We start from the raw sequence: 13,397 nt of genomic DNA, 5'->3' as shown, positions 1-13,397 counted from the left end.
TTTAGGACCAACCTGGGGGACTAGGGCTTATATCCCACTTTGAGCAACTTGGGGAGGAAAAGTGAGATATTAGTATAATAATAAAGGTAAATAAATTCTATCTCAACAATCAAAGCTTGCACATTTTTGCATAGGCTGCTACCAGCTGAGCTCTTTTCACAGTTAGGTGTGTATAACATTGCATAGGATCTGGGTGGCAGAACTGCAACCCCTTCCACACTTAGTACAAAGCAGGATTTGCTTATGAGTAAACATATATAGGTTTCAGGGTGCACAGACTTGTGAAATGGAACATCTGAGACCACGAGCAATAGGAGACTTTTGGTTAATATGAATTTGATGGGGGTAAAATGCTCCCACCACCAAGATCGTAACTTGCAAAGAGCAGGGAACACACCCTCACATGCCCCGCTACCAGAGACCTTTATAAAGAAGAGGGGCTAACCGGGAGGAGGCATGACTACAATGCAGAGACTACCCTACACCACAGGCAAAGGCCAACTGGGACCCTTATAAGCAGGAGTCCACGTAATAGCCCCTCACCTTCCCCTTACTTGCACTCAGCCTGAAATCCACATGGAAACCTGTACACTGGCCAACCTCCTTCCAGAGGCGGTTTTATGTAGCATGACCAGTGCAGTGGCACTGGAGGCGAGGGGTGCCATTGAGAGCCCAAAGTCCACTACTGCTCATACCTTTCCATACCTTTCATACCTTTCCACCAATCAGGACCAGCCAACCCATTAGGTGAGGTGAGGCAATCGCCTCAGATGGCAGGCCACAGATCCCAATGCAAATCATTATTATTCCCTGCCCCCTTGTTCTTGATATAGATCTTCACTCACCCTTCTTCCCTAGTGGGGAGAGGATGGGGTTTGCCTCTGTGCCAAAAAGCCCAAAATGTCTTGGGTGTTCCCTGTTCACAGGCAAGCCAGCCAGCAGATGTGAGCTGACCCCACTCCCCTCTAAACCCGTGTGTGCAATGCAAGCATATACAACAGGCTTCCTCAGCCTGGGCCCTCCAGATGTTTTGGGACTACAACTCCCATGATCCCTAGCTAGCAGGACCAGTGGTCAGGGATGATGGAAATTGTAGTCTCAAAACATCTGGAGGGCCGAGGTTGAGGAAGCCTGATAAAGAAGGTGGCTCACTCTTGGTTTCTCCCTAGAGCTAGAGGGAGAAACGGGAGTCTTTGTGTGGGTGGGAGCGTCCTCTGCAACGCACCCTATGAGCACAGCAACCCCCTTTAGGGAAGCTCCGGTGAGCGCACCGTTGTCTTCGCCGCGGCGGCCAAAACGCCCCGCGGCTGCAGTTCGGCTTATTAAAGTAGAGGGCGGGCTCCGCCCCCGCCGCCAACTCGAGCCAATGGGAGCAGCGCCTGCGTGCGAGCGCCGCCTATTTCCCCTCCGCGAGGTGGCCGGGCTGCTCCGCTCATTCCCGGGGACGCCGAGGCAGAAACCGGCCGGCGCTATGGCCAGCGTGAAGGAGAAGGCGGCGGCTTTGAATCTCTGCGCGGTGTACAGTCCGGCCAACAAGCCTCCAGGTAGGCGGCGGGGCGGGTTCAGGGGGAGAAGGGAGACTGCGAGGCAAAGCGGCTCCGCTTAAGGCAGGTGGGTGCCGTGGGCTCCCCGCTTCTTCTCTCTCTTAAGGGTCGGCTCCTATAAAGTCATATGCAAAGCCGCCTATCCCGCGTCCTCGCCTCCCCAATTTCGCCCCGTGGGCGGGCGGAAGGCGCTTTCTCTGACCGGCCGCAAGTGCAGGCAGCGCCCGGGTCTGACCGACGGATGGACCTTTGGCCCGACCCGCCGCGGTTGCTCTGATGCAACCCCGTATCTTCTCCCTTCGACGGCTATCTCCTCTTTTCTGGGAGATGGTTGGCCTTAGCCCTGTTGGAAGGTCAGCCGAGCGGTCAACAGAGCGGCGGCGTTGTTGTTGTTTTGCTCTTATTCTGGAGGGGTCCAGTTGCTCGGGCAGAATCCTGTTTTATTATAAATTTGTATACTGCCCTTGTATACTGATCTCAGGGCGGATCGCAGCAGAAGAACGCATAATAAAAACAAGAACAAAACAAACCAATAATTCCTCCACCCCCTCTCACAAACACATTTAAGAGGTTAAAAATGTTAATTATTGTACCTAAGGGCTAGGATGGCGTGGACTTACCTCCTCCCAGCTCTGGTAGGTTTGCTGTTTCCGGACCTGCCGCTGGGCAAGCTATCTCTGTGTGTGTGGTTAGAGCTGGTGGCCTGTTTCTTCAGGTTGGCTGGAGTCGCTGGGTAATATGCAAGAAGCCTTTCCTCGACAGAGGAAGCTCTTCTAGCTTGCTTTACTTACTCACATTTCTACGTTAATTTCATAAAGTGCTTTCATTCCCTCGCTTCCCGCAATAGGTCTGTTCTGTCTCTCGTAACTGAACTGCTCTCCAGAAGCCGGAGGCGCTATTCATCAGCATATTGGGTTCCTTCTTAATATACAGCTGTGGATAAATTGCTGTTTAAGTGTGATCAGCTTCATGCTGGCTGTGTGATCCCTATGGAAGTTCATATATGTAAATCTGCAGGAGCTGGTCTCTTGTAGACCGTCTTCCAGGAGAGGAAATACTTTCCTCCCAGTTTGGGTACTCTTCTGGGAGGCAGCCTTGACTCCAATGTTGTTAGCAAACAAAGCTTTCCCTGGGGTCTGTTTGGCAACAAGAATTAGAAAAGCTGTAGTGCTGTTGGTTATGGTATGGTAGATTGTTTGTTTTTAAAAAAAGAACTGGTTTTTTTTTATCTCTGCAGAACTACTCAGGCATTTGAATTTACTGGTCTGATACAGACAGTACCAGTAGATTTAGGTGTTCTGGGGGCAGCCTTTGCATCCTCCAGTACTTGACTATAAACATTATGGTCATAGGCATAAAAATTTGATGGGTGAATGTACCAGGTGTGTGTGTCTCGGGCATTTGTTTTAATAATAAAAAAGACCGTTCTGTGCTGATGGCTTTGCTGTAATTATAAAGTACAAGTAGTAACCATAACACATGCTTTCAAAATACATCTCTCTCTCTCTCTCTCTCTCTGCAACTTTAATCCTGAGTGGACACAAGAGCTTTTACAATCTTGTGAAGAATCATGGTCACCTGTAAAATACCTTCTTTCTCTTTCCCTCCCCCACCTCAGGAATTTGAAATGGAAGCCTTGCATAGAAGAATCTAGGGCAAGTGTGGGCAAGACTCTCCCACAAAAAGTATCCCACAAAAGTTTCTCAGTGAGAAAATGAAGATCCCCAATATTGTCAGTAATTGACTGACAGATGCTTTATAGGGTCTCTGTCTCTGGCAGAGAGAAATCTTTCCCAGCCCTGCTAACTGATAGCGTATTTATAGTTATGGGAACATAACTGTTATATTCCCTTGAGTCAAACCTTAGAGCAGGGTTGGGGAGCCTCTGTCCTTCCCCAGATCTTGGAGTCCCAGAGTCCATCATCCCTGACCATTGACCATACTGGCTGAAGTTTATGGGAGATGGAGTCCCACTCCACCTGGCAGGCAAAAGGCTTCCCATCCCTGCACTAGAGACTTTGTTAGCTAATGTTGCCAGTAAAAGGGCTCCACCAATATTTCCATGGGAAATGATGTACGCTTTTGGAAGTGACTCCTAAAAATATTGGGTAGGTCCATAATCTGCTTCCAGAACACTCACTGAAATACATCTCTTGCATTGCGTGTTTAGGTTTCAGCTTGGCACAGAGACCATTTGGAGCCACATATGTCTGGAGCAGCATTATCAACGCACTTCAGAGCCAAGTTGAAGTGAAAAAGCGGCGTCAGAACCTGAAATCTTTTAACGACTGTTTTATTGGCTCCGATGCAGTAGACGTCGTCTATTCCCACCTTCTGCAGAACAAATACTTTGGCGATGTAGATATTTCCCGGACTAAAGTTGTGAGAGTGTGTCAGGCACTGATGGACTACAAAGTGTTTGAAGCAGTTTCTACCAGAGTCTTTGGAAAAGACAAACGGTCTGTGTTCGAAGATAGCAGCTGCAGCCTCTACAGGTTTCCAAATGCGTGTAACCAAATGGACAGTCCGTTTGGAAAAGAGTATGGCCGGACTGTGCATCAAAGGTTAGTACCAAATGAAGTGCTGAAGATACTTGCCATGTTTTCTTGTTGTTCTATCTTGAAAGCAGCCTAACCCTAATCAGACTTACTTTGAACTTAAGTGTTTCAGTATTAATTGGGACTTTCTAGTTGTAAGAGGGGAGCCTGGCAGTCCTATCTTATGTGCTCATTTGATCAGAAGTCAGTCTTGGTTGCTGCTGTGGATGTATCTGCACATCCAAGGTAATATTTTATACACACACACACACACACAAATAAATAAAAGCAAATCCTTCTTGAATGGCCCTAAAGTCAATAGAACTTAATTCTCTATGTGGGCTGCAATCCAAAGAACTGTGTATGCAGCTTAAAAGGTTAGGAGGGAGGATGTCTTGTCTATGGAAGGAAAAATGGTAAGCATAAGTTGTTCCACAGTCAACAACTGAGGAAGATCTACTTTAGCTGAACACATGGTGGACTTTGCTTTGATCTATCTCTGCAGCTTTGTGCACCAACTCTATACATGTCACTGTCACTATCTGGCCAGGTGCCTCTGTGGATGTGGAAAGGGACAGTCGGCTCCCCCTACTTGTCAGAAAGACAAGGTGATTGGTGCTGCTATTGGCCATCTGACTAAGTATGCCTGAGCACAGCCCTGAATTCAGGATGCCCTGGGAATTATGCATACAGCACCAATTTTTAGGAGTTCTCATCCAACCAAGGGGTGCTGGAATTGAAGCTAGTTTCCATCCTTGCTGGATGTCTATGTCCGTCTCTCTTAAATGTATATTTTGCCTTTCAGCGTAAAGCTCCCGCATTGGCTGATGATATCACTTTGATGGACAAAGTTGTCCTTTAAAACAAAGATAAATAAAAGGACAATAAAGTCAGTAAAAGCAAAAAGCTGAACAGAAACAAAAAGGCTATGGCAGCAAAATTAGTTGCCTAGTGTAAAAAGGCTTTTTGGACAATTTAAAAGCTTTAGGCACCTGGTAATGAAACTAACACACTAGGAACTAGCCAAGTGTTTCTGGGGAGTGTTCAACTGTGGGGATGCCACCATCAAATGGGCTCTGTCTCTGATGCCACCTGTTTACCTCCTGTTGCAGGGAGCATTCAGACAAGAGCCTCCAGTGAAGATCTTGCCAGGCAGGCAGGTTCACGTGGTTATAAATCTGTGTTTTAAAATGTCCCCAGGGATAGAAGGTAGAGCTGCCTGTAGAAGTCAATGGAGAAATTGTAGATTTCAGTGTAGCAGGAACTGAATACCAGCATGTCTGCCCCAACCCAAAACAGCTGAGTGAGGACTGAGCATGCTCAGTGGACACAGAATGTTGACTGACTGCTGGGGTAAGAGGGAATGGATAGGAACAGAAAGAACAATTTCATTTTTATATATCTTCCTCTGTCCTCCTCTTTTTAAGCTACTTTATTCTGCCTGCCCCCACCCCCTGCACAGAACCGTTGCTACGGGGAAGCGGGGAAGCGGGGCTAGCTGGGTTTTTTGCCCTGGCTGAAACCTCCAGACGGGCACCATTGAGGCTCCCAGCCTGTGTGTGTTTGTGTGCATGCATGTCCGCAAAAGCGAGTGGTGGGGTGCCAAACTGGGTCTTTGACCTAGGTGAAATAAAGCCTAGTTTTGCCCCTGCCCATCTGGCCCACTTGACCTAGTTTTCAGTCTATACATTTTTGAAGATTGAGCATACTCAGTACTCATGGAGGCGGAGCAGTTTTCCTAACATTTATTTTGTACATTCCCAAACCTTGGGATTTTCTCAAGTCTGCCGATAGCCCCTCTCATTTTGTGTCACTGTTGCTCCTCTTAGCTACATAAGTGACGACATTCGAACAATTGAATGTGAATTAGAATAAGGATATGATTTGAGGCTGCAGTCTTATACCTCCTTTCCTGGGAGTGAGTTCCATTCAACTCGGCTACTTTTAAATAGTAGTAAGATTGTACAACTTTGGATATTTCTGTTTATAAAACTGGTGAAGCATGACTACAAATGGGAAGAGGAGGGAAGAGTATGGTATTATTTTTTAAATCCAAAAGTGACCATGAAAGTTGCAAGTAGCTGCTGCATAATAGTCCCAGCTAGAGAGAGAGGGGTCAATTTATTCTTCTTCTCTTCCTCCTCCTCTTAAAATTTATATACTGCCCTATACCCACAAGTCTCAGGTGGCTCACAGGAGAAAATCACAATATAAAAAACACAAAATACATAAAATAAAAACAACCCAATTTACACTTCAACTCTGTCATTGTCAAATGAATTTAAGTATGACTAATTTCCATTGAATCAAGTACAATTCTTGGATAGGATTTTGTTTGTATCCTTCCAGCTGAAGACTCACTCACGTGGACTAATTATGATTACAGGGAGAGTTGTTCTTTTGGTCTATTATTATATGGGTGAAGTGGACATTCGAAATGTGTTAGTGTCTTTTGAGAATGGAACCAAGGGTGGACACCAAAGTAGAATGTAAGGATGTGAGCTTATGTGTGTAATGTAAGATGACTAACATGCTTCTAACACTTAGGAGAAAAGCATATGATGCATTTAAACCACATCCAATGCCTTCTCCCAAAGAATCCTGGGAACTGGTTTGTTAAGAATGCTGGGAAATGCATCTTTTTTGAGAGGGAAATGACAGTTCCCAGTATTATTTGGGGGAGGGCATATGCTTTAAAAGTGTGGTGTGGATCTGCCCTTAATTAAAATTAAACCTGTTGACAAGCGAACTGAGAGGCTTTATTTGGGTGCAATGTGCACAACCCTTGTGAAAGATGCTGAATATTACTTGGTTGTGCTTTACAGTGCAATCTATATATAGCCAGATAGAAACAAGTTCATTTGAATTCAGTGGTGCTTGTTCCCACTAACCTGGAAGTAGGGTTACCTTAGACATCACACCTAAGCACCTTTGCTGGGGAGTAAATCCTATTGAACTTAGTAGGACTTACTTCTGAGTACACATAGCTTGGCCCCTTAGAAGCAGTGTTGGAAACTGAGATAGAAAAGCTAGGAGCCAAATGGCTCCTGGAACCTGGATTACAGGTGCAAAAACAGGATTGCTAGTCGCCATTCCCTCCCCGCCCCCAATGCAGTAGCACTTTATATTTAGTTTTTTGAAGCGCATGAACTAATACACAATTCACATCAGTGACACATTGTAAACATCACATTTTTAATGGCAGTTCTTAATTGGACACTGCAAACATAAATGGGGCTCAGCCTCAGCAATAGTTGCCAACCATAAGTATTTATAAATACGGGGCTGGGGCTGTGTGTCTTAGCTCAATATGTTACATCACAGCTTCAAGTAATGCAGTCACAGTTAAATATGTCCATTATATCAAACTTCTTAGAAGAAGAGGCCTAACAGCACAATCTTAACCATTTCTACACAGAAATAGATCCTACTGAAATAGAACTAGGCAAATGGGATGGGATTGTAACAGATTGCTTTTGATACTCTTATGACAGGTCAATTAACATGTTGTTGTTGTTTAGTTATTTAGTCGTGTCTGACTCTTCGTTACCCCATGGACCAGAGCACGCCAGGCACTCCTGTCTTTCACTGCCTCCCGCAGTTTGGTCAAACTCATGCTGGTAGCTTCGAGAACACTGTCCAACCATCTTGTTCTCTGTCATCCCATTCTCCTTGTGCCCTCCATCTTTCCCAACATCAGGGTCTTTTCCAGGGAGTCTTGAGGTGGCCAAAGTATTTGAGTCTCAGCTTCAGGATCTGTCCTTCCAGTGAGCACTCAGGGCTGATTTCCTTCAGAATGGATAGGTTTGATCTTCTTGCAGTTCATGGGACTCTCAAGAGTCTCCTCCAGCACCATAATTCAAAAGCATTAATTCTTCGGTGATCAGCCATCTTTCTGGTCCAACTCTCACTTCCATACATCACTACTGGGAAAACTGTAGCTTTAACTATACGGACCTTTGTTGGCAAGGTGATGTCTCTGCTTTTTAAGATGCTGTCTAGGTTTGTCATTGCTTTTCTCCCAAGAAGCAGGCGTCTTTTAATTTCGTGACTGCTGTCACCATCTGCAGTGATCATGGAGCCCAAGAAAGTAAAATCTCTCACTGCCTCCATTTCTTCCCCTTCTATTTGCCAGGAGGTGATTAACATAAGGGACACTAATGTGTATTCAGTTATCTTGAGCATGTATCTCTTTGGTTCATTTTTATGTTTGAAGCGGAATGTTTGTATTTTTTGCCCTTCAGTTGAGTAGTCATGAATTCAAAGCTCACTTGTAGAGACTATCGCTACCAGGACCTTTCTGGCTGATGAGCAGATAACTTGAATAATCCATTTTTATTTCTTCAGACAGGAGAAAAGAGCATTACTTAGCATAACACCAGTGAAATCAGGAAGCTTGGAGGATCTCTTGGAAAACTTGAGTCTAACGCCTGTTAGTTCCTCTCAAGGAAATACCTCTCCAAACTTTTCTCACCAAGGTAAGTGATGCGCAAACATCATAATTGCTTGCACCCAAGGGAAAGAATGGATGCCTTGTTTTAAACTGGTGGGAACCTGCAAATTTAGCTCCTTTCCACTACCAAATACAGTGCTTGGAATAAAAGGAATACATTGTGTAGTGTATTTTCTTGACTTACAGCACATGCCGATTGTTTTCCCATCCTGATAAATCGCGCAAGGCCAGCCTCTGACACTGACCCACAACTGTCACAGGGAATAGAAGTTTGTGAAGTTAAGCTGGAGGGTCTGGTGATCAGTATAGACAAGCCCTCACCAGCTCAGTCCAAACTATGGTATGTTTTGGACTACAACTTCCATCAACCCCAGCCATTTGCTTATCCAGTGATGTGCTGCTGTCTGCCTTCTCTCCCCAAGCTCTTTAGACTACAGATAGCAAAACTATTCCAAGCTATAAAGGGAAGGGCTGACTGTGGTGGTTTTGAAAATGGCATTGCCTCACATTTTTTACCTGTAGTGGCTAAAAAACTTCTATGTATTACATTTATTATGTAGCCACCCCAGAATAGAAGTTCCCTGGATGGCTTACAAAGCAACAAATAAAATAAGTGCATCATAAAACAATAAAAACTATTTCAAATTATTATTTTTTAAATGAAATTCAGTTTAAAACTCAGATTTAAAGCTTAGCCACCAGTAGTGCAAGTGTTCAAAGCTTTTCATTACCTTTAAAATTTAGCCAGGTTTAAGAAGGCTTGGATGTGTTGCTGCCACTATTTCATCTTCATTAATGGGAAAACCCAAAATTAGGGTTGTTTTTCTGTAGTTGAAAATTTAGTCCTGATTAGAAAATGCAGCAAGCGGACAAGTTCTTGCTTTTCAGTTCTGGAATCCTTGAATGTGGCAGAGGCTCTTGAAGCTAAGGAATCCATTGTTCCAACTCTAAAGTCTTCAACAAGGCCTCCTTTCTTTACGCATCCTTATTAGCATGATTTATGTGATTGGATTCCCTGTGCAGCAAAGATCATTCGCAAGTTCCACAGGAAAAAATGTAAAGCATGTTGGCTATGTCCAAATGCTTGCTGTTCCCTGCATAAATTGCTGTTGGTCACCTTCCTTTTACCCTGATAAAGTACACTTGTAAGTTGATAATGCATTAATAAGGAAGCAGGTCGCTTAAGTGTTCTTTCAGTGAAGTATTAAGTCTCTTAGGCTAAAAGACAAATACTGCAATAGCAAATTACTCCTTGACCCCTAAATAACTTTAGCTAACTGGATCTTGGCATTTGAATTGTGCTTCTAGTTGTTAACGAAGTCTGGAGAGAGCAAACAATTACCCGCCTCCTGCAGCTTATAGATCTTCCACTTCTTGACTCTTTACTTGAGTACCAGAAGGCAGGATCTAAATTTCCACAAACAAAGCAAGAGTCTGAATGTAACATCACAAGCAACTACCTGGACCGAGAAATTCTGAAAGCATTCGGAGACTCTCAGTAAGTATGTATGTTGATGAACAGGAACACAAGAAGCTGAGTTACAGACTAAGTTTACTTTTACCTGCAGGGCAAATAGCATCTTTAGAGGCATGTTTATTTTGGGGGGAAGGGGGAGGGTTTGGACCAAGAAAATAGTGTGCTGGAAAGGTTACTTTTCCTGCCTCTGTGCTGCAGTTCCCATTTTAACTGTATTCACCTCCCATCCCACCCGCAAGGTGCTTTGATCTTTTTCTTAAATGCCACCACTGAAGATCTTTCCTTCATCTCTCAGGTCACACCTAGCTTTGGCCCTAAGCTGTTACTATGACTTCAGTGGGTCTTGGTTATGGACAGACTTTACCTGGAGCAGGGCCCATGACTTTGAAAATATAGAGACATAGGAATTTTCATTTTCTAGGACGGATGAATGGCTGTCGGCAGCAATAGACTGTCTGGAGTATCTGCCAGATCCGATGGTGGTTGATGTGAGCCGAAATTTGCCTGAGAAGCCTGACAAAGTACATTTTGGGAAGCTGCTGCTGTTTGATACCATTGGTAGATACTATGGCCAAAAGAAGGAACCACTGTTAAGTCATGCACCCGAAATCCACCTGGGCATTGCAGAGCTGCTAGGTAAGTGCAATTGGCTTCCAAATTTCTAGATGACTAGCTACATTCTTCATCAATGTATACAGACATGTGGAGTGAAAACTCTTGTAAAATGCATACTGTACTGTATAGCTCAATGGTAACTGTGCTTTTATGGGCAAACAACAAGTTTGTGGTGATGGGGAATTGTCGGTTTTTAAACAGAACAGTAATGTTGGGTGTTAGTCATAAACTCCATCATTCTTCTTTGTTCCAGTTAATGGGAAAACTGATCAAGCTTTGGAAGCGATTCAGCTCTACTTGAAGTTATTGGATAGTAGAAGAAGAGAGGAGTTCAGGAGACTACTCTACTTCATGGCTATTATCGCTCAGAATTCTGATATTAAGCTCCAAGCAGAGGCAAGTGTGATCACTTAGGGCCCCTTCTAATGTAACCTTCAATGACATGTCAGTCTTTGGAGCAGAGCAGTGCCACTAGGTTAATGTTGGAAATATGAAATTGCTATGGTGGGAGCCCGTGCCATGATTCCTTCCCATGGTGGCACCGTCCTTTAGAGAAACTGAAGCTCTGAAGTGGGAAGGAGTCAGAATATGGGTTCCTCCCATGTGACCTTGGGTTTCCAGTGCTGCTAACCAATGGATCAAAGAGTCACACTGCAGCAGTTTCCACACCACCAGACAGAACATTGTTTTAATTTACTTTAATATTTTATATATATTTTAAATCTGAGCTGGGACCTTATGACAAAGAGTAGGTAAGAAATAGTGGTTAATAACAATAGTAAGCAATAATGATAGTTAACAATGATAAAAAAAATAATGGGTCGTTTCCAGTGTGACTACTCTGCTAGCATAGTATTTTCCCTTTCCCGTCCCCTGTGCACCCTCAAAATCTGCTCCAGAGGGTTGGAGGGAGCCCCTGGAGCAGATTCTGAAGGTGTGCAAGGAAAGGAGAGGAAGGAAAAGTCCACTTACACAATGGGAACTCTGTGCACAGTGTTGGATACAACCCCTAAATGACCAATAACAATAATATTGGGATGATTTTAAGCAGACTTATGCATAAGCTGTACTGAACTCTATTAAGCTTACTTCACAAATTAAGTAACTTGCATTCACATTTTCTGTAGTCTTACAAAGCAAACTATAGGAAACTTGTGTTTGAAAACAGAGTAAGTAAGCAGGGAAACACTCCTTTAATCATTTCCCCCCTATTTTGTAGAGCGACAACCGGATGGTTGTGAAAAGAACTTTCTCCAAAGCCATAGTCAACAATAAAAGTTTATCTAAAGGAAAAACTGACCTTCTAATTTTGTTTTTGGTGGACTACCAGAAAGATGTATTAAAAGTAAGTGCCTTAAACCTTGTTCCCCTGCTGTTGCTTGTTACTGAATTATCTTCCTAAATTTTAATGACTAAAAGAAGCTGTTGCTTTTCTCCAAGATCCCAGGGACGTTGCATAAAATGGTTAGTGACAAGCTTGTGGCTATACAGCAGGGGAAAGATTCCAACCTGAATACAGGTAACCATGTATTTAAGAACATTTAAGTCCTTGGCTGGGGAATCGGTGGCCCTCTACCTGTTGTTGGACTACAGCTCTCATCAGACCCTGACCATTGGCCATGCTGGCTAGGACTGATAGGAGCTGAAGTACAGCAACATCTGGAGGGCCACAAGTTTCCACATCCCTGTTTTTGAATCACTTCTAAAGAAACCTCTGGCAAAACCTGGAATAATCTTATCTTAATTGACTCTACCATTTATTTGAACGTAGTGAGAATGAAACTTGGTAAGGCATGGCTTGGGTTAGTGATGCATTGGGGCCCATTCAGCAATGTGGTTCTATGAAAATGCAAGCTAATGAAGTAGACTGAGATGAAAGCAGTTGTGAGATGGTCAAGAGCATGAGTGGGAAACCCCTGGTCCCAATTTCTTTAGCCATGAGATTACTAGCAAGATATTCAGCCTACATCCTTTATCTGTAAAATGGGGGTAATACTGGACTACCTTCCAGAGTGATATAGGACAAGGGTGGGGAACAGGATCCAGCTTAGGAGGGGGGCAAATTCTGAGGCCTCCCCCCCCCCATATGTCACTTTGCTAGGTAGGTAGGGCTACCCACCTGTCAGTGGCCTGTTGTCGTGTTACATCTGATAACGTCAGTATGAGGGAAACATGAGAATGTGTTCCTGTTGTGGCAAGGATCAGCTCAGCTCAGAAGGTGTGGGGCCATGTGGGGAAGGGTGGAGGGAAACGACTTCACCTTCACAAGCCAAATTAGGATCCCTGGCAGGCCAGAGGCTCCCCATGCCTCTGCTCTATGAGAATACTGTATATCAATGACAAGAGTTACCACTATACTTTTATGAATGGTTTTTCATGCTTGCTTTTTAGGATATACTTTCTGCCAGCGACTTGACAAAAGTGAGTATCATCACAGTGCAAAGAAGACTACAAAAAAGGAACTTGTATCTTTGCTAAAATCTATTGATGAGGACTCCAGTCTCTCTGCCAAAGAGCGGAAGAGGTTGCTTGATCAATTCTATGCTAGTAATCCAGCTATCTTTTTGCAGTATTTTCATGACAGAGGTACCGATGGAGCTGTCGAACTTTAGCTCTAGAAGGATACTGGGATACTAATAACTTTTGGAAGCACTTATTTTGTATCTTTTTAATTTTTTTGTATTGTACTTAAATAAAAGTGGTTTTGTAATATGGAGTCCCCATGTAATAACATTATTTAAAAATAATTAAAGCTTCTATTTAAATCTTAA

At 43.8% G+C, this 13,397-nt stretch overlaps 1 protein-coding gene across 1 annotated transcript; it reads left to right on the top strand.

The window, feature by feature from the left end:
* The first annotated feature begins 1,418 nt into the window (after positions 1-1,418).
* DEPDC7 (DEP domain containing 7) lies at positions 1,419-13,397 on the top strand. Its single transcript, XM_083441977.1, has 9 exons — positions 1,419-1,544; positions 3,715-4,108; positions 8,429-8,559; positions 9,843-10,032; positions 10,433-10,647; positions 10,880-11,022; positions 11,846-11,971; positions 12,067-12,145; positions 13,018-13,397. The coding sequence occupies exons 1-9, from the start codon at positions 1,472-1,474 to the stop codon at positions 13,236-13,238; spliced, it is 1,572 nt and encodes a 523-aa protein (XP_083298103.1). The 5' UTR covers positions 1,419-1,471; the 3' UTR covers positions 13,239-13,397.

Source organism: Podarcis tiliguerta (genome assembly GCF_965153285.1).
Source record: "Podarcis tiliguerta genome assembly, chromosome: 1".
Classification (NCBI taxonomy): Eukaryota; Metazoa; Chordata; class Lepidosauria; order Squamata; family Lacertidae; genus Podarcis; species Podarcis tiliguerta.
Note: the sequence above shows the minus strand (reverse complement) of the source record. Positions and strands in the feature narration are given on the sequence as shown.

Excerpts from the sequence above, each read along its gene's own strand:
- DEPDC7 (XM_083441977.1), top strand. The coding sequence starts at position 1,472 with ATGGCCAGCGTGAAGGAGAAGGCGGCGGCTTTGAATCTCTGCGCGGTG. Across the intron at positions 8,560-9,842 it reads TCCAAACTTTTCTCACCAAG|TTGTTAACGAAGTCTGGAGA; the intron begins GTAAGTGATGCG and ends TTGTGCTTCTAG. Across the intron at positions 10,648-10,879 it reads GGGCATTGCAGAGCTGCTAG|TTAATGGGAAAACTGATCAA; the intron begins GTAAGTGCAATT and ends TCTTTGTTCCAG.